We start from the raw sequence: 23,030 nt of genomic DNA, 5'->3' as shown, positions 1-23,030 counted from the left end.
GGATTCTTGGCCGTGATGAGAATCGATGCATTTTCATCCAGGTGACTAGAAGTGGTGAATGTTTTGCCCAGGCTGTATCAACAGGGGCAGGACCGATTTGACGGTATGTAACCGTAATTTTGTCATAAACAAGCCTGGCAAATGCGTTTGAGCAAGGGCCAAGGGAAGGGACAAAGCTTAGAAAGTCTTGGCAAGGGGCATTTGTGCGCCGTAGGAGAAATTGCGCGCGATAGACAGGTACCTGAGCGTCATGCACAAAGTGATGGGCAAGTCAGGTACCGAGGAAACGCGCTCAGCGCAGCATCATGCTGCACCTCACCGGCACCTTGAAGTCCCTGAATGATAGGAACACGCCCCGCCCCGGGCGTCGCATCGCAGTCGCAGTCGCAGTCGCAGTCCAGGCCTGTCGACCTGACGGAAGAGGGCCCGGCCGGACAAGACATGACATCGTCGTCGACAATCGCGGCAGTTTGCTCTCACGGCCCTCGCATGCTCGGCGTCTTGCGCGCAACAGTCAGCCGGGCGGACAACGCATGGCAGCCGTGTCGGTCGGAGACAGACATGTGCAATCATCAGTCAGCCGAGCAACGGTGGATCATCTGTACGCTCCAACGGTGACCGATCAGCATCCGACAAGTCCGCAGTTCTGCCCCCGTCCCCCGCTACTGTGTACTATGTAGACTACCAACCCCACCATGTGAAGACGGGACTACATACACTAGGAAAGTGGAAACCCCAGAGAGTCCAGCTCAACAATGGCCGGGACGGGCCATTATAGTCTGCCCGTGCTAGCATCAAGGAATATCTGAAGAGGAAGAGAAATCAGCCAGCTGTTTCACAATCTGGCTATCCACTCACTACAACACTAGAGAAATATCAGGACAATGCCTGGGCAACGAGACGGAATGCCGAGAGGGGATGGGGAAGCACAAATGGACAATGCAATTGGAAGGGGGAGGGGGAGAATAATGGAAAGGGCGGAAAAAAAAGGGGTGGGGTGCATGGCCAACAAATGATATATCGTCCCTGTCTGAAATTGGCCCTCCACTCTCAATGGTTTTTTTGTTTTTGCTTCGATTTGTTCCCTCTTTCGTTGCTGAGGTGTCACTTCGTCACCGTGACTTCAGTTGCACTTTTACTTCCCTTGGGTCGGTCGCCCAGACTTTTGACTTGCACACTAGTGAAAGCACCTTGACCGCCCGCCCAGCATCAGTCCACTGCCTCCCACTACATCATTGCCGCTTTTTAGTTCCAGGTTTGATTCTATCAAAGCTCGGGTGCACCGCTCGTCCTGACCGGATCTTTACTTTCCCACTTTACACTTCCACTTCGTTGTCCAACAACCCACAGACCGCATATACCACTCTCTTTTATCCTTTGCCCGTTGTTTTGTTGTTGTTTATTTGGTCGGTGTTGTTGTTGTTGTCGTCGGTGTCGTCGTGGTTCCCTTGTTCATCTGGCAACAACCTAAGAGTACCTGTAGAAAGCGGAAAGTCTTTCACAAAAAGAATCCGGGCATTCTTCTCCATCATACACCCCCCCTGCCCTGCCACTGCAGCTGCACTAAAACTTCGCTACTAAAAAAGCCTCTGCGCGCCGGGTAGCCCCGTACCAGGTACCACCTCTACTGCTGCAGCCAGCGAGATTCCGTCCGAAAAAAAAGGAGGCCGCTGCAACATCCTTACAGTAGCTTAGCCGGTTCCTTCCTGCAGCCAAAGGTACCTACCGCAAAAGCCATCCATCCAACTACCCGCCCTTACACTTTTCCACTCGGCGTTACGCCACGGCCGCCCTTTAACACCCATCCCACGAAATCACAGGTCGACGACGAACTTGGCGAGAGAAAGGCGACCGACGATAACACTCTATTCGGTCACCGATAAGCACAACCACTGCTGGAGTGCGGATTACCGGGTCCACCATCTTCGACGCGGTTTCCGGAGCCTTCGACGCTTGTTCCAATCCCGCCGAGCAACTTCGGCCGACGGCGCGTCGAACTAATCAAGGGAATACCCCCCCTTGAATCTTCGACTCTGGTCCTTTGTCCTCTCCTGTCACCAACGACGGATTGCAAGACCAGCGCAATTCCTTCTCCCGATTTCGAGCCTCTGACCGCATACATATTCTATCTGATTGCCCAAAATGGCTGGGTGAGTCGCAATCCGCTCCCTCGACACCGCTTGCGGTGAGAGTCCTTGGCTGACCGAGTTTCTTGTTATCCTCTACCAGCTTATTCAAGGACATCTGGCATGCTATGACCAGTTATGATCGACGTTAGTGCTTTCTTCCCCCCTACTTCCCCGTCCTCGGTTCGATCGCTTACATGTCATGGTTGGGAAACAGATGCTGGCATCGACTCTCCTTACCGAACTGGACGTCATGTCCCATTGAACCGGAACTCCGGTCTCGCGGGCGTTACTACCGCCTCCGACTCGCGTGCCGACATCAACTCGCCCTACCTTCAAGGAGATGGCCGTGGTTCTACCATGAGCTTCGACACGGCCTACGGTGGACGCGCCATATCTCCCATGCCGAGTCCCGCCAACGGTGGCCCCTATTCGCCCGGCCTAGTGAGCCAACGACAGTCCGTCCACCAGGACGCATTCGATGTACACAGCCCAACCGGCGAGATTCCCATGCAGAACTTCCAAAATGGCGGTCCGCCTCCCCCACCAGTCGCTAGCTCCTGGGAGAAAATTGACAGATGGGCCGAGGAAAACTACCCCGAGTTGTTCGACCAACTTGGCGAGGGCTGCACCGTCAACGATCTGAACGAACTCGAATACCAGCTTGATTGCACCCTTCCCCAAGATCTCAGGCAATCCTTGCAAATCCACGACGGCCAGGAGCGCGGTGGTCTTCCCACTGGCATTATTTTCAGCTCCATGTTGCTCGACTGCGAAGAGATGGTTCAGGAGTGGGAGAACTGGAAGACGGTGAACCAAGAGTTTATGCTGGATCCCGTGCTCGTCAAGCGACAATCTCAGGCATTTGCCGCTCAGGCCTCATCATCAAAAGATGCCCCTAACCGCAACCAAAACTGGCGACAAGAACTTCTCAACAAGCAGGATTCCGTCCCCCCGGCCGCGATTCAGAAGGCGTATGCGCACCCTGCCTGGATTCCTCTCGTTCGTGACTGGGGCGGCAACAACTTGGCTGTCGATTTGGCGCCTGGACCAAAGGGCCACTGGGGTCAAATCATCCTCTTTGGTCGCGACTACGATACAAAGTACGTCGTGGCCCGCTCGTGGGCGCACTTCCTTGCCATGGTTGCCGAGGATCTCAGCAGCGGGAGGTGGTTTGTCGATGAGGACACCAACGAGCTCAAGCTGCGTGAGTTTAAGGCGACCCGTGTTGAGCCGTCTTATTTCGAGATTCTGAGGTGGAGAATGGATCAGAAGTATGGTCGCACAGCCAACAAGCGCAAATCTATGGCGCCTTCCATGGCGTCAGCTTCCGGCATGCGCTCTCCCCCCACTCCCGGCTCTCCCTACCAAAGCCCAACAGAGCACAACGAGCCTCGTGGCCGGTCGCTACACCGTCTCACTGGCACTTCACCCATGTCGAGTCCCATCCGACCAGGTTACGGAAAGCCAAGCCCATTGGCGCGCGTTGCTGAGGAGGCACCCCCCACAACCTCTCTCACGGCTAGCAACGCCTCCCTCGAGGCCAAAGCCGCCGACAACTTGATGGAGTTGAACACCCCAAGGACAAGCGGAGAGCATAGCAAGGAGGATATCAAGGTCAATGAGGATTCTCCCGCCAAGGAAAGGACAAGCGAGGATAAGGAGAAGAAGCCTGAAACCGAGGCGAACGGAAAGGCGACGGAGTCAAAGGGCAAGCAAACGACAGTCGAAGACGCCGAGGACATGAAGGATATCGAGATTTAAAAGGGAACAAATCGAAGCGACCCAACGAACTCGTCAACTCATGGGTCACCATTGAGTAGCTGGCCCAGCAAACTGCTTCCTCACCATGCGCAGGGCACGGAGTCAGACAAGGTGTAATGTTTCTCCCTAATCTGATATCTTGACGCCTCCTCGAGCCAGTTGTCCTCTCTTGGCCGAATATAAGGGCCATCGCATGATGAAGGGGCAGGTCACGAATCTTTCTCTTCCAATTACTTCTTCCTCGCCACCATACGATTAGTCTCTATCGTCTAATCGGGTTCTTTCATGATGCGGGGGTTTTCCCTGCGTTGTCCTCTCGCCTGTTTGGCCAAGGAGAGGGGGGTTTTCGAGGGACAATCTCGTTGCATCGCCGAAGTTTGAATATTGTATGTACACTAAAAGGGGATCATTTTGACTTCGACTGGTGGGTGGGACCTTGTTGTGGTCTGCCCGACGCCGCCCGCAGAAGACATTTTCAGCTTTGCACTATTGTTTACTATTACACTGCATAGCGTCATAATAACTCTTTCTGTCTTTATTTTCTGCATCCAAGCTGTCTTGGCTTCTGGAGGGGAACTGTGGTTACTTACTTCCCCTGGTGCTGTCGTTGGCTGGTTGTCAGCCACATGGAAGGAAGTTCACGCTCGGATGCTGAGTTGGTACCGTTGTCAGTGATTTATCGAACTCGGAAGGCGCTGATTTTTTTTTTAAAGTTCGGACTGTTATTAGGGGGAGTTCGAAGAGGGTGGTCGAGGGAACAAGTGCTTTGTATTTACATGGGAAGGGTATAGACATGGATGGTAGGGAGAGAATCAACAAAGCGTAAAAACATACTCTTGCTCTTTCATGCGATGTTCGGTGCAGATTCAACATAACAAAAATTAACATGCAACAATGTCACCACAAAGGCTGTCACGTGCCACTAAACGCTTAGGCCACAGCCTTGGGACGGCCGACCCACAGTAATTGGACAAGCAGGTCCCTGCTTACAGTGGAGCACCTGCCCGCCAGCCCGCCTGGCACCGCGGCGTGCGGACGTCGTCATCCTCCAGTTCCAGATCGACGACAGAGCTATCAGAGAGGAACACCAAAAGCATCATTGCCCAACGAGTTGCTCCAGTCACGTCAACTACAACTACTCTACCGATTGATCGACTGGTAGACGACGATTCCGCAATCGCGCGCAGTCATTTTCACAACCCGGGGCGACCGATACCACCGACGGACGACAGATAGGCATCTCAGCTCAGCTCTGATAACCACCACCACCACCACCACCACCACCACCACCACCACAACTCCGACTGCCGACACCGAATCGCGATCGCATCGTCACCTAGTTAAATCTACCCTGGGCTTGCGACACTACCGTAGAAGCCAGCGCATAAGAGAAAGAAGAAAGACATACAAGAAACAACAACACGACACAAACAAATGACCATGTCGGAAGAACGCCTCTTTAGATTCTCCAGGCCTGAATGGCTTAACAGCGCGTGGGTGAGGAACGCGGGGGTTTATGCTGCTGGTGCTTTTGTACGTTTTTTTTCCTCTTTTTTCTTTTTCTTTGGCGCCTATTCTCTCCTTCCCGGACCTGACGTTGTGACCTTCCTTGCCATGATACCATGCCATGCCATGATCCTCTCTCGCTGTTATGGTTCATACATAATTTTCGTCATCCTCCTCCATATCAACGTACAGTCCGCTAATGCAATGAAAATCCAGTTCTCCCTAGCCTTCTACACCCTCCTCGACTCGGCCGTCTGGTCCCACTCCCCCCTCAACGCCTCGGACGTGCACATCCACTTTGTCGACTGGCTGCCCTTCATCTTCAGCACGCTCGGCATGCTCATCATCAACAGCGTCGAGAAGGCGCGACTTTCTTCCGAGAGCTTCTCCTACAGCGGCAGCGGTGTGGCGTGGAAGGCGCGCGTGGTGCTGTTTTTGGGCTTTGCGTGTCTGGCGGGTGGTATGGCCGGTGGTGTCACGGTGTTCGTGCTCAAGTACGTGGTGAAGGATGTTGGGTTTCCGGCTTTGAGAATGGGGGTGGAGAACTTGGTTGCTAATGGGTTGGTTGGGTTGAGGTGAGTTTTCCCTTTTCTTATCCCCTCAGTTCCTTTTTCTTTGGTTCTTTTTGGGGGGGTTTATGCGAAAGAGAGAGAGTTAAAAGATGGCGGCGAGAAGGGTAAAGAGGAGATGACGAGGAAACAAGAAGGACCCATGATCTTTGCAAGTCCACATACTAACTAACAACCTCTCTTCAATAACAAAACAGCGCTGTCGTCCTCTGGATCTCCCAAAACATGGAAGACGAATACTCTTACAACCTCGCGCTGTAAGTCGCCGGGTCCGGTTCGGTTCGGTTCGGTTCGGTTGTGTTGCGCTTCAAAGGAGTATGGCTATGATCGATTTCTCGTCTCGAAGATCCTCGCCCGCACACACACACATATATACACACCACAGTAAGGGCACAAAAAAAAAAAAAAGAAAAAAAAAACCAAAACCAAAACCCGCCTTACCTACTGCTACCAAACACGCACTAGATCTACGACACCAAGTCTCCCCCCTCACAGCAAACAGGTCTGACGAAGTACCTTCCAGTCCGGCGCAGGGGTGAAGAGAGGGGACTTGGGGGTTGGAGGAGGAGTAGAAGGAAGGTAGGGTAAGGTTGGCTACGGACTAGAGAAAATAGGTCTTTATGCCGGGCACCGAATCAGGAAACCGCATGTAAGGACTCGGTTTTCCTCGTCATTGTTATGAACTGGATGAGTTGGGATGAAGTGGAACGAACAGGACATGTATACTTTTATTGATATGGAAGGACCATGAAAACTTGCGCCCAGGGAGACGGATGGTTGAGTTGGAGGGATCACTTGGGTAGCTATTGATTCTGCGTTGGGATCACGCTAGGGCTAAGTTATGTACCGTTATTGAACGGAATCAAAGAGGAAAACAACCCAAAAAAAAGTTATGGCGAAGCTGTAGAATCTCAAGAACAACAGCTCCTGGTTTCTAGTTTCAGATGTTTAGCATCATTTACTCTCACCTGTTTTCCATGCATCATCGATGGCCAAATGGCACGAAGACGCAAGCAGATCTTTTGAACTAAGCTTCCATTTTTATGTACCTCCCAACGCTATGAAAACCCCATCCAGCCAGACTACTGAATCGGCTGGCCCTTTATTGAATACGAGCCCGAGAAAAAGACAAACCCTTCAAACCATCGAGTTCTAGTATAACCTCATCCCCTCTTTCGTAAAAGGTATTCAGTTATACGAGACAACTGTTCAAGCAGTTACCTCAGCAGCCGCATCAACAGAATCAACAGCCATATCGTCCTCCTGTGCCGGCGCCGCCGCTAGCTCCGCAGCAGCAGCAGCCGCCTTCCTCTCCCTCTCCTTCCGAGCCTCGACAATGAACGCCTCTTCAATTGCGGCTCTACGCTTAAACACTCTGAGCCAGCGCTCGCCCCACCTCTTGACGAGCTTCTCCGTCTCGCTGGTCCCATCACCCTCGCCCAGACCATCGCTGGCCTCAAGCATCTCATCCTTGGAACCCGACGCCCAAGCGAACAGGGCATCCTCAATGGCACGGAACAACGAGCGCATGCCGTTGATCTCAGCCTCGATGGTCTCGTCGTCAATCATAGCCTCGGGCAGTGTAGCCTTCTGCAGTACCTGTCTCAGACGGGAAGTGACCTTGACGACGGTGTTGAACACCATTTCGTAGACGAAGCCCTTGGCGAGCGCCTCGCCGCGGGTGGCGCCGGCGTACGTGGTGATGGCCCAGTTGATAACGGCCTGCGGGGTGAGGATGCTGTAGTTGAGCAGCTTCTCGATGATGGCAATGGCAACGCCCGGGTGGGCGGACCAGTACTCCATGACTGACGAGATGATCTGGGTGCGGGCAGCCTCCGAGGTGGCGCCGGCATCAGTGAGGCGCTCCTTAGTGCGCTCGATGGCAGCGAGGACGTGCGAGAGCGACTTGGAGCCGACGTGCAGAACCGAGGTTACGAAGACGTCGGTGCTGGCTACGAGAGGGTCGAGGTTGTTGTCCAGGGCGAGCGAGTGAATGCGCTCGATGACGGGCTCAATTTCTTCCTCGGGCGCCTTGCGTCTGAGAAGAGCGGCGATCTCCTTGCCCTCGGCGGCGAAGGGGGTTTCTGTGATGTGTTAGTATCAGAATAAATCAATACATCCAATAATGCTGTAACTTACTGTCGTCCGCAAATTTGAAGTCAGGAACGTCCTTCTCCTTCTCTGGTCCGATCAAAGACTGATAAGGCTCGGGAAGAGTGTTCTTGATACGCTGAGCAAAGCTGAGACGGATCTCCTTGTCAATGGCGCCCATGATGAAAGCCTTGTCCGGGTGCAAGTTGGACAGATAAACATTGTCCACCCACTCGGTCCACTTCCAGGTAAATCCGAAATTACTCAAATGGTGTGAGAACCAATCCATGAACCGATTGGAAAGCTCCAAGTCCATGCGGTGGCTATTCCTGTAAAGGAAACGAATAGCACGACCTAAGCTGGGAGCGATGGCAGCCGGTGCCAGCTTGCAAGCCTCCGTAAGGACGGCATGGTAATAAACGAGCTTGTGCTCGGGATTGGGCAACGAGAAGAGTTGCGAGAAGACCGCGTCAACAGCGACATCCTCTGGCTTCCAGCTGGATTTGGGAGGCTCAATCTCTCTAATCTTATCGAAAGGTGTCGCTCGGGCGGCAAATGTTCGGGGTGCAAAGTAGCAGTCGAGTTCGATAAGGAAACGAGCAGTGACATTGCGGTTGAAGTTCAGGACATTGATAGTGTCGACAAGCGCATCGCGAATCAGGGAGGCTGCAATATTCGTCAGAGGGGGTGTCGACTCGACGTCTTGGTTGGCGTAAACAGAAAAGTAGATTTCTGGGAACAGGGGCCGAGGTCCGGCAACAACTGTCTGAGGGATGGAAATTGGCGGAAGGGTGTGCTTCTCGGCGTTGGCAATCTTCTCCTGCTGCTCGACTTCTTCAACGGGAAGCTCCCAAGGCCTCGGGAGGCAGCTCAAGGCCCACCCGTTGTTGGCCTCGTTCTGGAGCTGGGTTTGCAGCAAGCTGATGCAACTCTGAGACGCAACAGGGCTCTGGTCGCCGGCCTCGGGGTGGTATGGCTCAATCAAGGCCTGTAGTGGGTGTGCTTCGCCGGCGATAATCTCCGTCTTCTCCATCAGATCCGCCGCCTTCTGTTGCCACTGGGTTGGCCCAGTGACCATAACGTATGGTAGGGTGAGGAGGATGATCTTAACAAGCTCCGTACCAATTGTCTGTTGCAACACTCATGTCAGTGATTTGTTCCCAAGCCAAGAACCCAGCCGAAACCAAGCAGGATAGCTCACATCCTCGGAACTGGCAGTCTGCAAGTCCACAGCGCGGCTGAACAGCTCCTCCAACACGGGGAAGACACCATCACCCTCCAGACAGCTTTGTAAGCAGCCCGCAAGCTTCAAGTAGAGCTTCACATCCCGCCAGTCGCCCTCGGCAATCTTGGTCTCGAGAGTACTCGTCAGCTTGGCGAGAAGCATGTCGACGATCTGGGGCTTGTTGGTGTTGGCGACGAGCACAACGGCGGCGAGGAACGGCGTCTTCATGGGTTGCTCGACCGCAAGCTGGAGGACGAGGTCGACAAAGTTGGTTCGAAGCAGCTCATCGTCCCAGTTGTCGGTAAACAGGTTGGCAATCGATTGCACCTCCTCATGCCAGGGACGCATGGGGTTCTCGGCAATGGCAAGCAGCTGCTTTCGGACGCGGACATGGGGAGGAGCATCGAAGCGTCTTCGCGGGCCGCCGCGACGATCGCCATCATCATCGTCTGTTTGGATTGAACACACTGTCAGTTACAATCTATTCAAGCAGGGTTTTTACCAGTGATATGAGAATAGTTCGACAGGATCTTAAGCAGAAGGCAAGGCTGAGACGAGCATAACTATAGGTGGAGGAAAGGCAGACGGGAGTACTTACCACGATAGCGACGCTTCTTGGGGTTGTAACCACCGCCGCCTCTGCGATCGTAGTCGGCCATGGTGTGTGAAACCCGGTAAGTCAAATAAAACTAAAACGTATCTGAAAAGGACAAATTATGTAAGAGGACTGGACAGAACAGAATGTCCTGGCAACAGTTGTGGTGGATGTTCTGGCGTGACGTGACGAATAAGTTAAGTTCAGACACGGCTGGTGGTTGGCGGCTGGCAGGCTTGGATTAATTGGGAGAATGGAACGCTATGGGGAAGGGATGCTTGAGGTTTGGAACTTGGGCCTGTCGCGCCGACGCGATTGGTGAGTTGCAGAGACCTAAGTCTTTAGTGCACAGACTCTAAGTGTATGTGGGGATGATCTCATGCTTCACGGTAGGTACAGTTGTAAGAGCCTGCAGATGCAAATATGACCGCATTAAATGCATTGAAGCATGAAGGGTCACCATGGTTCGTTAGGCTAAGCAGAAGGTTTGATTCTACTAATTAAGATGCTACGCGAAACTGAAATCTTGAACTTGTTGAATGAATCCTAGCGGACATTGACCTCTCAAGGATGCCTACTGGTGCCCATATCCGCATAGGGTTATAATTCTCCAATCTTTGACCATCTTGGAGAGCTCATGATCCAGACGCCGGAACTCTCGCGGAGCTTGAAGTGTATAAACCGTGAAATTCATGGAGCTCATAATAAACTAAACCTCATAGAATTTTATGCGACCCCCGAATAATAACTGAGAAACAATACAACCCCGAAGAGAAAGGGCTTGATCAACAAATAGTTGAATCCAGCATGAACTCCACCGCTTTTACCATCTACACTTTTCCTAAAGATACACAACTCCGTGGACCTAAGCCGAAACCTAGACATGACGGCTGCCATCCAACTACCTATCCATCCAGTTCTTTCATTGTCACCCAATCATGTGAACCACTGATCCGTCATACTCGTTGTAAATCGTTTACCCTCTCTCAAGACCGATTGGGACCCCCTCAGCAGCCCACTCTGAGGACACAGACACATGAGACAGGCACAGAGACGCACAAGAGACACGAAAAGTGGTACCACCCATCCTTCTCATAACCTCGCTGACACTCGTTATAGCAGGCAAAGCCTTACAACACCCAAATGCCCCACATCCATTCACCACTCCCTAACCTATCACCCACTCCAACACTGTTACCCTATATGCCATAATCCATCATATCATTGATGCCGCCCATCTTTCCTTCCATCTTTCCCTTAAAACCAAAGCGACTTGGCCAGTGGCCAGTGTCCGACGAGGTCACACAAAGCAAACAAAGCTTTCCCAGCCTACCGCCTTCCGCCTTCCATCTTGTGGACGCCTGCCACGGGAATAAAGAGCGCTCCTGCTGAACGAAAGGTTTGAGGCAAGAATAAGCAAAAGCCATCCCGGTCATGCAGAAAAATAAGAAATCTAGAAAAAAAAATACGTGTAGCCCATAACATGTCTCGAGAGTATCCTCCCATGAAACCAAGCAATTTGTGAACCAGTCCCTTTCGCTGAGGGAAGTTGCTCGGAGACGTTCTTGGCTGTCCCGGGCTCTTCTCGGCCTCCAGGCCGGCACGAATTTTTGCACGGTTGATCCAGCGCACTTGTGATGAGGGGTATCTGTGCGTCGGTTTAGGCCGTGATCTGAAATCGCTTTCGTTTCGTCCAGGTGGACGCAGAAATAATCCGTTCTTCGGTTTTTTGGGTCATAATCGGATCGGCGAGTCAAACCGCTTGCTTCGAAATCTTAGGCAACGCTCTGCTATTCGGGAATCACAGCGCATATCGTCCACGTTCATATTTCGGGAATGGATCGGCGACATTGAGTATCGAAACGACATCAGCTTCAGTCTAACTTGGCCATCATCTCCGACTTGTTCATAGGAGTGAAGTTGTCGATATCGAGTCCTTTCGACGCGAGAACCGGCCTCATGTGCGAAGGAACAAGCTTGTGGTTGAGCTGAGGGGCGATGGATAGCTCTGTAAGGAAATAAAAGTGTCAGTTTCTAAAGATTCCCTCAACGTGAGACAATGTGCGAGAAAAGTACATACCATGACGGGTAAAGTCAAAGAGCGGTGGCAGATCCCTAACGGTTCCAGAGTTGTGCCTCGAGTCGGGAAGTCTGGTACTGGGGTCCCGGAGTTCATCGAAGAAGGGATGGACCATGGCATCAATCGCCGCCAGACGCTCGGTGGGGGTATACTCAAGAAGACGGGCGATGAGGTCGATAGCATCAGCGTCGGCCTTCTTAAAAACCTTGTTGAACGGATGAGGCTTGATCTGAGGAAACTTGTGTTCCATGTAGTTCGGGTTCATGGTTCGAATCTGCTCCCGAGTAGGTGTTCCGAGGACCTTGATGATCTCCACCAGCTGGTCAATGCCAGACTCGCCAGGGAAGAGGGGCTGCCCAAGCATGAGCTCGGCCATTACGCATCCAGTAGACCAGACATCTGCACAACATGATTAGCCAATGTCTGAGACATGTGCAACGAGGCTGGTGCTCCCAAGAGAACTCACCGATCTTGGTCGTGTAATTGGTAGCACCGAAGATCAATTCAGGTGCACGGTAATACCGCGAGCAGATATAGGACACATTGGGCTCGTTCTCCACCAGAATCTTTGCGCTGCCAAAGTCGCACAGCTTGAGGACACCGGTAGTAGGGTCAAGCAGGAGGTTCTGCGGCTTGATGTCGCGATGGCAAATTCCTTGCGAGTGGATATATGCCAAAGCCCTGAATAGCTGGTAGGTGTACAGCTTGACTTCCAAGATGGGCATGGTGGTCTTCATCTTGTTGAAGAACCTCGAGGCTCGGTAAACGGTCTCTGGAACAAACTCTTGCACCAGGTTGAGGTACACCTCATCTTTCTACAGAGACAATGAGTATGAAAAGCATGGCGACGAGCTCCAATGCGTTGGGGACTTACACGTTCGCCGTTCGAGTAGTAGAAGGCCTTGAGCTGGACAATATTGGGGTGGCGAACAATCCGCATAATTTGAAGTTCGCGGTTCTATATATCGGTCAGTTTCATGAACCTCGAGACCCGACGTCCAATACGGGCTGTACCGACCTTGAAGCGCTTGTCCTGGAGAACGCGCTTGATGGCGGCATCTTCATTGGAAGGTGACAGCTTGGTCTGGAAGACGACACCAAACGAGCCATTGCCGACAATCTTGCATTGGGTGTACTGGATCTCCCGCGTCTCTCCTGTAACGCCGTCTTGTACCTTCTCACGGATCACTTCTGGAACCCATCTTTGTCAGCAATTGGTCCTGCCTCTCAACTTGACCATTCACTCCATATGCTCACCTCCCATCCGGAGGGTGTTGAAAGCCGCTGGGCGGTTCGACGCCATTGTGAATTAAGTTTAGATCGATTCGGTGCTATCGCTCGAGGTATTCGTCGACGGAGTTGGTGGCAGCGATGCGCGAGTGAAGGAAGGTCGCTGAAGGATTGATGCGGGCCGTGTTGGGCAACAGGTTGTGTGGAGACGGGGCAACTGGGTTCACGGCTGATGGGCTTGACGTCGGGCCTGGATGCAGCAGTGATGTTCCCTGTTCGTTTGAAATGGAAGCAGGATGCGAGGCGGCGCGACGTGATGCGTAAAGCGTTGTGCTATATTGTACTTGAGTCCGTAGCAGCAGCTCTGGAGCTGGTGATGGCTTTTGGGGTATTTTTTGTTGTTTGCGGGGGGGTTGTCTCGAGCTGTCAAGCTGAAAGGGTTGTAAGACGGAATGAAGTGGTTTGGCGGCGCGGGAAAGCGACAAGTGGGCTGAACGGACCAGTAGAAGAGGTACGGTTAATGGACGCGGAATGCGGCAAGGTGCGCCAGGGCTGGGCGATGGTAGTGCGTCAGGTGCGGTATGAACTGTGACCGTGACTGTGGACTGACTGGAGGGGTCTGTCGCTTGTCTCGACTGTCTAAACGGCAGCACAGGCGATTAGAAAACAGGGTCTCTTTACAGGAACGAGGTCGTGTCTAGGAGAAGAGGCGGGCGGGTAGGGGAAGTGAGTGGAAGGACCAAAGGTAGTAGGAGATGCTGAATCGAAAGAGGTCAGGAAGTGGAAGGGGACTGGGTGGTGGAAGTGGAGACGGGAATGGGGACGTTGCGAGGGAACGTCAAGCGGGATTGAGATGAAAGGAGAGTGTTGTGCTTGTTCCGCTTGAGCAAGGGAAGGAAGGGACCAAGGGTGTAACGTGCATACAGATGGAGAGAGAGCAAGAGCAGGACGACCTCGAAATTCGGCCGTCAGGAATTCGAACTGGAACTGGGACGGAGTGGAAGTGAGGTAAGGTAAGAGGTAGGTAGGTAGGTAGAGGTAGGTAGAGGTAGAGGTAGGTGGTAGGCACTCAGTCTTTGGAGGGGCGGGCCATGTTAAGGCAGGCCAGGTGTGTAGCTTAATGAAATGACGGCGGGGAATGACAGGGCATGCAGTGGCGACCATACGCAAGCCTAGCTTAGCGTGGGCAGAGAGGCGCCCGCACGCCAGGTCAAGTGAGTGGTCTGCAGAAGACGTCCATTGATGCAGGGCCACCATGTAGCTATGCACTCGAGGTGTGATCGAACGCTGAGCGGCCACGAGGCTCGCCAGCCCTTCTTTCTTGCTGCTGCCGTCGGTCGAGGTGGACAGCACACTGAGTGCAACTATTTGAACCCGACGACGACATGATCCCAGAGAAAAGAAGGCATCGCCATGGCTGGGCCTGGCTGTCCGGCCTGGCTGGGCTGGGCTGGGCTGGGCTGGCACTAACAGGAACAAGGAAGACGGGGAGCCGTGACTCGGCAAGGGCTTTGGGGGTTGTCAGGTTATTTGGGTTTGCGACTGCCCGTCGTTGTGACTTGTGGACTTTTTTTGATCTTTTTTTTTTTTTTTTTTTTTTTCTTGCGACCCGCGAGCAACAAAACCTGCCATTCGTGCCGTGCACCAAGTGGTGTACTTGGGTTCTGTGCCTGGGTCGGGCGTTTCGTGGTGGGTTCGATCCTCTGATGAGCATTGCGCCAGCAGCAGCAACCCAGACAGTGACAGGGTGAAACTGGAAGTGGGATGGGGATGCCATCAGCCCGGCGCAAGATGAGGGGCAAGGGCCACAGTCCGACAACAATGCCAGCAAACCGCCGGAAAGCAGCAGGAGACTTTTTGACTTAAGCTCATGACCACGGCTTCTCTTTGGAGCCATAACAAAGCCCAAAGCCTTTCCATTCCTTCTCGCTGCTGCTGCTGCTGCTGCTGCTGCTGCGTCGTCGTCTTGTGGAAACTGGACTTGGCCTTCCTTCTTTACAAAGCGCTTGACCAAAACCCGTTCCGCCCATTCACAATGTCATGCCAGTGTGCTACTTGCACGTCTGGTGAGGTCAGATGGCCCAGAGACTTGGCGCGCCGTACCTGCGATGCAGCCAACCAGAGCAGGCAGAAGAGGGGTTGGGGCTGGGGACCTGGGAAGGGGAGGCAACAAAACGGGAGGCCAGGGTCGGGAGGGAGCTTTTTCCTTGTGGAAGGCAGAATGCCAAGTGACCGTGACAGTGACAGTGACATGGAGCTGAGCAAGGGGAGAGCAGCTCAAAGCAACGCAAACAGAGAACTAGGGAGCATCTAGAAGGATGAGAGGGTGTAGATATTTGAGGAATGCCAGAACCAGAAAGGTGAAGAGGAGCGCGACGGGAGTCTCAACGTCGGCTCGGTGCTAGATGAGGTGCATAGGTAGGAGTGCAGAAAGAACTAAGGGGCAAAATGTAGTTATGGGAGCTCTACCCAGGTAGTAGTTAGATGGACTTACTGTTCGTTGTCGTCGGTGGTGTTTCTCCAAATGCGCAGTGGGTTCGTTGATTGCTCTGCGAGGGGAAGCTGGAGCGCACGCAGAGCCTCGTCGGTCTAGTTGTGAATTGACTCTTTTTTTTTGGTTTGTTTGTTTGGGTTCGCAGGGCAGGGTGACGTGACGTGAGCGACGGGGTCTTTTTGAAGGTGTGTTTTAGGAAATGGTAATTAATTGGTTTTGGTTTTGGGCTACTTGGGATCGGTCGTGGCTCGCGGTTGGTGGTGGTGAGGGGTCACGATTGCCGTCGTCACTCCAAGCCGTTGGTTCAATGCCTGTCGAGCCTGGGTGGGCTTTGGCACCAGAGAGAGAGCAGCAAGCAGACGCACGTCCCGGTCAACAGGTCGTGCAATGTGGGGCCTTGCAGCGCAAATGGTTGCCGTCTGGTTGGTCGCACCGGACGGGGCCCCAGCAATCTAAAAACAGACTAAAAGAGGGAAGGGGGCCGTTTGGTAGGGGGTAGGGGGGCTGCTGCTGGTGTCTTGCCTGCCCTGGAGTTTACCAGCATCATCAGCAGGCAGGGTCCATTTGAGACGACGTCGTGATGTCGTCTGGTGTTTTTTGTTTACAGGATGACGGGAGCACAGGGCATCGCTGGGAGCTAGGTAGCTGGCATGCCAAGTACAAAAGGGGACGGAGGGGGAACTGGTGAGACTCCAGTGGAGGCTACTGTAAATGTAATATCCATTCTATCCAGCAGCTCGCTGCAGGTCAGTCTCTCGGGAATCGGTATCCCAGTTCGCTCAGGTGGAACAGAGAATTGAGGATTCGCAAAAACCGCACCAACATGGAAGGATATGATGTCTTGGTCTTGGATTGACGGTGGACGGGGCGGGGGCCTTGAGGTACATAGGTTATTACGGGTCCTCTGCTCCCCAAGAAGTGGAAGAAAGGCCTGTCGATGCCCTTCAACAACGTTCAGGGTGCGGGCCAAAAGCGGCTGCATCGCTCCTTGCTAGTGGCCAGTGCTCGCTGGGTGCGGGACTGCGGGTAGCGTACAGCAGAGGCTGCGGGAGCAGGGGCCTTCCTATTTGTTGGCCGCTGCCGCAACACGCCAGGAGGCTGGAGGTCTGTATCGTGTGATGCGAAAAAAAATGATAAAAAGTGGAAGCGTCCTGCGTCCAGCGGGGATGTTGAGCAGCTGTGACGTGAGTCCAGGATTCATGAGTGCCAGATTTCCAGGGGGACTCGAGGCCACCACCCTCAAGTACCTACGTACGTACATAGAGGTATGTACTCGTCGCCTCCGCTCCGGGCCACTGGGGGCGGGCGGACCTGGGCGGACTCGGTGGCTCTAGCGACGACTCCGTCTCGAGGCGGGGGCGGAAATAGCCTCAGCGGCCAGCGGCCAGGGACGGACAAATCGCCAGTGGACCACTCCCCTCTGAGCTGTCTTTATCTTGAGATTCAATGGCCAGACGAGGGGCATGTTTGGACCATTTGATTTTGGCCCGGGCTCGGCAACTTTGCTCGGTGATACATGACTCCATACCGTGGAGCTGGTTGCTCGGATTCAGGTACCGAATTCGAGATTTGAGCTTTATCAAAAATAGGGGTCGACGCCCCCTCCGCGATATTTACTATCCAAGTACTACCTACCCTGCCCAGAGATGCGGCTCGTTATTTGCTGCTCGTCATGAACGCAACTCGTCCCCTTTTTGCTTTACTTTCTTTCTCGAAAGGACAAACTCGAAAATTTACCGGCAGCATAGTTTCTTGTTCGCTCTCTTGGCTTTTCGTTTATGTATGGCCATCATCGCCGTGCATGTCCAATTTTGTCCCCGCTGCAGCACTTTCGGGGCCGTCTTAGCCGGTGGGATGGTTATTCGATACCTCTGCACAGCTCACCTTCTTGCCTGCCGCAAGGTTACCTCTAGGTATCTATCTGGTTTTGGCTGTCGTCCGTACACTCGCTACAGATGAAGACGGATGGATGGTGTAGGTTGCCGCGAACACATGGTATGTAGTTGCCTCATCACGATTCAAAAGTCGGGCACGTGCCGGGAGAGGCATCTAGGTATGCAAACACCAACCAAAGGCAAAGAGACGAAGAAGAAGAAAAAAAAAGAGAGAGATAAAAAGGAAACAGCAACGTGATGCAGGCAAACTCGGGTCCTTCCGCCCAATACACAATTGTTTAAATGCGGTGCCACCGTGTGGGCGGTGCCTGGCCTTCCTTTTTTGTTGCAGAAGAAGCCCGCCAATGCCAGTCATGTGCCCGTTTCTGAGACTCGGAAAGAGCGGGCGCTAAAATGCGCACTCGGCAGCCTTCAGCACCAGAATAAGAAAGGGAACCGCAAAGGACGACGGGTAGAGGTATTGATACGTATGCTGATGTTGAACAACATGATCATGCAGGGTCCTTGGCGATTTCGCTGTTGCTTTAGTTGTCTGTCACTTTCTTCTGGTTTTCCTTCCGAGTACGGTGCGATGCGCTCGCCGACGCAGCTAAGATTCATCTCTAACCAGATATCGTGACTTTGGGGCATATGGATTGTCCAAGGTGAGGGATTGTCGGAATACCTCTCCTGAACCAACCAACAAACAAGCACTCCCTCATATCCCTCGAGCCCCTGTGCGGGAACTTTGCAGATCGCATGTCTCAAGGAGCCTGCAGACGAGATCTATATGTCCCCTCACGAGAACGCCACGATACGGTGACAATGTGTCTTTCGTGGTGACAGCATGTAGAGGGAGGGTCTGATGGCACAGAGCTACACTAGAGCTTCGGATCAATGAGGCTAGTCGGGCTGTCAGGCAGGAGGCTCTTGTCCATCCCGAGAATCTAGACCACATCAGTGACACTTGATGCTCAAGGTACAAGGGGAGATCCGTTAAGTACTATGTAACGAGCAAGGGGAAATGAATGACAAGTTCCCTGGGGAGAACTCCATCTCGTCCACTCAGCCGATCTGACAGGCCCTACAACAGAGGCCCAGCCCAAACACCATACTCAAACAGTTTCTGTGACATGGATGGCAGTTGCTTGCCTTGGACTTGCTACCTTCAGCTGTCCCAGAACGGTAAAGATCTATGAGACAGCCCGAATCGAGAGCGTTGGACGAAAGTGGGTGGTTTCAGCCCATCTATTGAAAAGTGCAAGTAGTGTATAGGATCCATATCTCACTCAGCCTGGTCTGCTATGTATCGATTGGCAGGCTCCTTGCATACATGTCCGAGAGTGTCAAGACCCAGGTCGTACCGATATCCAAGGCCACTGCCCGAGAAACATGCTTGCTCTCACGTACATCTATCGAATTCTCAATGTAGTGTCATGAATAACCTTCCCCGGGGTGTTTATACACCAGCAAATTCCGCTGGTACTGAGGAGCCGAATAGGCATCATCTTTGGGCGAATATCTGATGCAAGCTCACCAAGCTGGTGGGGAGAACGGAGATGAAATGATCTTGATTGATGGAGAGAGAAGATGATCTGCGAACAACCTCCTCAACAACCAAGGTCAAAAGCGCAGCTAGTTGGTGGCTCTGAAAATGACTGATATAAGCGACGAGATTAGCATGACGTTGCGGGCGAAAGGTACACTGATGCCTGAAGATCTCCCAAGAAGCGAGGAGGGGCATGTGATCTAGTGGGCTGAAATGCTCTGTGGTTGAGCGGCAAAGACGAAACTGCAGCATGATGATTGTACGTACTATCGTGATTCAACATGCGCGCAAGCTGATTGATTGTAACTCTGTAAGTGATCAATCTTTCGATCGAGCAAGATCAGCAACATTTGAGGGCTCGTCAACTTTAGGTTTCTTACAGGCAAGTAGAAACACAGTTCTAAACTCGCCGTCCGTCTCCGAAGCAGACATCGAATAGTCGATACTCATGGGTCAATCTGTGGCCTACCATTCGTACCTTTCTGTCTCTGTCCTGTTCACGTCAATGGTCTCCTCGATATTTACATGCATTGGAATCTGAAAGACGATGTCCAATAGTCCGGGGCCATGCATGACGTTGCACACATACACCATAGGATCCCGGAGGGCTTCTTGCCAGCAGCCCAACAGCACTCACTGTTCATACTTCTTTGGGAGCTTGGGCTTGTACGTACGTAGCAAACTGGTTCTTTTCTAGTCCAGGAAAGGTTTAGTAAACCATGGGGCTCAACCCCCTTTTCACCGCAGTTTACGATGGCATGCAAGTGACAACTAGGATCGCGCACGTTGTCTTGCCATATCAAGTTTAGCTCCCGCTTTTAGAAAAGAATCGATTTGGGATAAATAAAAACGGCAGCACCTTTCATCAAGTCAGCTTCCACGTCAAAGACAAGAAACAGGCACAAGTGACAACATGCACCACCGTACCGTACCTGTCCTGCCTGTGTGTACATACGCCCGTTCTGGTCCTACAAAAGCGGGTGTATGTCCGACCGGACTTGACTGGCGAGAACTTGGCCCAGAGAGAGGAGGTCCCATGACCTCTCGCTCCCGTCACGCTAAATTTAACAGAATGCTGCCATCAAGCAGCCGCCGGGTCGTTGGCCGTATTTCAACACGTGCAACCGCCGCTGTGCAGCAGCAGCAGCGGGAGCAATAAATATGGATTTTATCTGACGATAATCCAGGGGCTCCTATATCACTAACATGACGAGACAGTGCTGCCATGACTATAATTTGTCTGATCGTGATCCGGAACTCTTCTTGGTGGTGCAGTACAGTACCTATTGTGAACGGAATTACTCAGCGCAAGAAGTCATAATGCACGTACGTGCATACCTGATTCGATATCCAGAACTCAGACCAAACCCGAATGCTTCGGCGGCAACCCGACTCAAAACACCAGAGACAGCACTGAACCTAAACCCAAGACGCTTTCCAAAAACAAACCAGATCACGAGACATTGGCAGTGATCCGAATCTGGATCGAATATCCGGAAGTACTATCGAGCGTAGTGTAGCAGCAGCGTTCAGGGCAAATCCTGGTGGTAAAAAAGAAGCTCACTTTTGGACGACCATCCTTGGTTATAATGTGCCACGTGAGCTGCTCCCCTCCACAACTTGGAACCTCGGCACGGACCAGTTCCCGGGATCAGGAATTCTGGGTTCGGGACCAATGTTTGAGGGTACTACAGTTCGACAAGGTCCAGGCGGATATCGATGATGGCTTCTCTCTCGCGGAATTCAGCATCACGGGATTGGGTTTGAGATGAAGACGGAGGAAGGTCCGACGATTAGGCAGCAGGCAAAAGCCAAAGGGATCATCATTTGTTCATTCGACCGTGAAGGGGTCCTAACAATACTATCATCATACAGGTGAAGCGTTGGGACGTGGATCCGGCAGCAAGAATGTGGAGAAGACGGAGAAACGGGGGGGAGGGGGGGGATAGCGGTGTCGATAAGTATCGATCGGTTCGCGGGGTTCAACATGTCCGTGCCGTGGATTGCCGTCGACTAAAACCGACGATAGCGGCTTCCATCACCCGAACCCATTCGGCCTCGGCGTCGGACTTGCGCTTCCAAGACGGACATGGATCGATATCACCGGTCGTGGCATTCCACGTCCCTGTCATCCGTCCAAGATTTTGCGATCAAATCCTGCTGCACCTCACCTGCCCTCTTACTGTTGTGCAACAGTCTCGCACAAGAAGCGAGTGAGATGGTCCGCCAAAAACCCCCTATTAGCTGAATGGAACCAGGCATGTGACTGTCACCTAATGTGCTCAATTTGCTGATTTTTTAGGTTGGCGGGAAATGCACCTCAATCTCGAAGCGGAAACAAGGTCGAAACCGGTGAAGGTGAGGAGAGAGGAAACTGTGATTTCTCAAAAAAGGGTTTCAGCTCACGCTCGCTAGAGGTAAGGTAGGTATCCAACCAACAAGCCCACCTGGCTGCTGGGTGTCGGTGAGAAAACATTTCTCAGATGACTACCTACTGTTGCTTGTCCACAATGTCTTGCCCTCAAAGAATCGCCAAACTTGAACGAACGGAGCCAAAAACAACCTAAGCAAGCGGCGGCGCAGCGGGGCAGATCCTCCGACATGGGTTGAGGAAGAGAGCAACGAACATCGTGCTCGCTCGGTACCTGCTAGTGTACCTAGTCTATCCTCTCCCACTGGTATTGTTGTCCCACAACCACAACATACTAATCTCGGGATCGTGGAAAGGGAGAAAAGATGCTCAAGGATTAAAGATCAATGCTGTTGTCAAGGTCGTAGGAGTGAAGAAATCGGCGCACTGTTGCATTGTTGCATTGCCGACTACACCCCTCCCTTTCTGCTACTGCAGTCCAAGAATGTGGTGACTGTATCGACGTGCAACGGCTGATATGATCGAACCTTTGACAGGAGACGATCTGTAGCGAGGGTACCGGAGCCTTGGAATCGCAACTACGTTTGTTTGAGAGAGAGAGACTATACGTGTTGGCAATGCCGGCTCAATCTGTGCCATTCAGTTAATCGGCGACATCCTTAGGAATCATGACCACGCTATGTTGCTCTGCAGCGAAGCAACAACATGAGCATGCAGGTTCGGGAGGGCACCGCCAAATCAAATCGACAATGGCTTTCGATTCGCTGGGAAAACATATCTCGTGGTCTCTCTTGCATTTCCCGCCTGCATATATCGTCGAACTGCCTACGAAATCTCGTATGTCGTGCCTTGCGATCTGTCATTCTTTTTGGACACAGACATCCTTCAACGTATCCTGCCCTTGTCTTGTGTGAAGTTCAAACAACGTCGAAGAAAGCCTCAAACTTATTCGTGCCTGGATGGATGATCCAAGACAAACGATGGCAAGGTCGGCATGCAACAACCCAGGGCAGAACAGACACACTTGACAAATAAACCACCACCAATTTCACAACTCATGTGCGGTGACGCTGATGGTGATACAGTCGCAAGCGGATTGAAGGACCGGAGTCAAGGAGTTCGGAGTCTCACTCTACTTGGAAGTCACATCTCAGCCTCCATTTCTTTGGAATCCCAATCCATTTTCTCCCATCACATCCGCGTCAAGCGTCAAAAGATATCATATACATGTGTGACTTCCAGGACACAGTATCACGGCTCTCCCCCCCCCCTGACGGAAAGCTCAAGATCGAAAAAAAAAAAAAAAAAAAAAAAAAAAAAAAAAAAAAAAAAAAAAAAAAAAAAAAAAAAAAAAAAAAAAAAAAAAAAAAAAAAAAAAAACGGCTCGGTAGTCTCGGAATCAGAGTACCGGGTCAATCAGAGTCTGCTGGACACGAAACTCTTCCTGCTGCTGCTGCTGCTGCTGCTGCTGCTGCTGCAGACTCATAGACCAGCTGACTTGTCTCTGGAGCAAATCGGTTGGATGACTGACTACATGTACCTGTGTGACATACAAA

The 23,030-nt window shown here is 52.4% G+C and overlaps 4 protein-coding genes across 5 annotated transcripts; 2 read left to right on the top strand and 2 right to left on the bottom strand.

The window, feature by feature from the left end:
- Positions 1-1,080: 1,080 nt before the first annotated feature.
- Positions 1,081-4,776, top strand: cot-2 (colonial temperature sensitive-2). The gene is made up of 3 exons (XM_956056.3): positions 1,081-2,150; positions 2,230-2,273; positions 2,344-4,776. The coding sequence occupies exons 1-3, from the start codon at positions 2,143-2,145 to the stop codon at positions 3,888-3,890; spliced, it is 1,599 nt and encodes a 532-aa protein (XP_961149.3). The 5' UTR covers positions 1,081-2,142; the 3' UTR covers positions 3,891-4,776.
- A 143-nt stretch (positions 4,777-4,919) lies between these two features.
- NCU04188 (UPF0220 domain-containing protein) lies at positions 4,920-6,998 on the top strand. Its single transcript, XM_956055.2, has 3 exons — positions 4,920-5,423; positions 5,613-5,971; positions 6,163-6,998. The coding sequence occupies exons 1-3, from the start codon at positions 5,325-5,327 to the stop codon at positions 6,224-6,226; spliced, it is 522 nt and encodes a 173-aa protein (XP_961148.2). The 5' UTR covers positions 4,920-5,324; the 3' UTR covers positions 6,227-6,998.
- Positions 6,893-10,105, bottom strand: NCU04187 (cap binding protein). The gene is made up of 4 exons (XM_956054.2): positions 9,880-10,105; positions 9,258-9,730; positions 8,105-9,185; positions 6,893-8,049 (listed from the first exon to the last, which is right to left on the bottom strand). The coding sequence occupies exons 1-4, from the start codon at positions 9,938-9,940 to the stop codon at positions 7,175-7,177; spliced, it is 2,490 nt and encodes an 829-aa protein (XP_961147.1). The 5' UTR covers positions 9,941-10,105; the 3' UTR covers positions 6,893-7,174.
- A 438-nt stretch (positions 10,106-10,543) lies between these two features.
- Positions 10,544-16,023, bottom strand: prk-1 (protein kinase-1). 2 transcript variants are annotated; one of them, XM_011396330.1, is made up of 8 exons: positions 15,681-16,023; positions 13,687-13,825; positions 13,214-13,617; positions 12,975-13,147; positions 12,831-12,914; positions 12,423-12,771; positions 11,957-12,355; positions 10,544-11,884 (listed from the first exon to the last, which is right to left on the bottom strand). In XM_011396330.1, the coding sequence occupies exons 3-8, from the start codon at positions 13,257-13,259 to the stop codon at positions 11,751-11,753; spliced, it is 1,185 nt and encodes a 394-aa protein (XP_011394632.1). In that variant the 5' UTR covers positions 13,260-13,617; positions 13,687-13,825; positions 15,681-16,023; the 3' UTR covers positions 10,544-11,750. The 2 variants fall into 2 exon arrangements, with proteins under 2 accessions (XP_011394632.1, XP_011394633.1); XM_011396331.1 differs by lacking the exon at positions 15,681-16,023 and adding an exon at positions 14,111-14,789.
- Positions 16,024-23,030: the final 7,007 nt, after the last annotated feature.

This window comes from Neurospora crassa, linkage group V (genome assembly GCF_000182925.2).
Source record: "Neurospora crassa OR74A linkage group V, whole genome shotgun sequence".
Taxonomy (NCBI): Eukaryota; Fungi; Ascomycota; class Sordariomycetes; order Sordariales; family Sordariaceae; genus Neurospora; species Neurospora crassa.
Note: the sequence above shows the minus strand (reverse complement) of the source record. Positions and strands in the feature narration are given on the sequence as shown.

Coding starts and splice junctions, on each gene's coding strand:
- cot-2 (XM_956056.3), top strand. Junction 2,274..2,343: donor TATGACCAGTTATGATCGAC/GTTAGTGCTTTC, acceptor GTTGGGAAACAG/ATGCTGGCATCGACTCTCCT.
- NCU04188 (XM_956055.2), top strand. CDS start 5,325: ATGACCATGTCGGAAGAACGCCTCTTTAGATTCTCCAGGCCTGAATGG. Junction 5,424..5,612: donor TTTATGCTGCTGGTGCTTTT/GTACGTTTTTTT, acceptor ATGAAAATCCAG/TTCTCCCTAGCCTTCTACAC. Junction 5,972..6,162: donor AATGGGTTGGTTGGGTTGAG/GTGAGTTTTCCC, acceptor ATAACAAAACAG/CGCTGTCGTCCTCTGGATCT.
- NCU04187 (XM_956054.2), bottom strand. CDS start 9,940: ATGGCCGACTACGATCGCAGAGGCGGCGGTGGTTACAACCCCAAGAAG. Junction 9,186..9,257: donor AGACTGCCAGTTCCGAGGAT/GTGAGCTATCCT, acceptor GTGTTGCAACAG/ACAATTGGTACGGAGCTTGT. Junction 8,050..8,104: donor CTTCAAATTTGCGGACGACA/GTAAGTTACAGC, acceptor AACACATCACAG/AAACCCCCTTCGCCGCCGAG.
- prk-1 (XM_011396330.1), bottom strand. CDS start 13,259: ATGGCGTCGAACCGCCCAGCGGCTTTCAACACCCTCCGGATGGGAG. Junction 13,148..13,213: donor CAACACCCTCCGGATGGGAG/GTGAGCATATGG, acceptor GATGGGTTCCAG/AAGTGATCCGTGAGAAGGTA. Junction 11,885..11,956: donor CTTTGACTTTACCCGTCATG/GTATGTACTTTT, acceptor ATTTCCTTACAG/AGCTATCCATCGCCCCTCAG.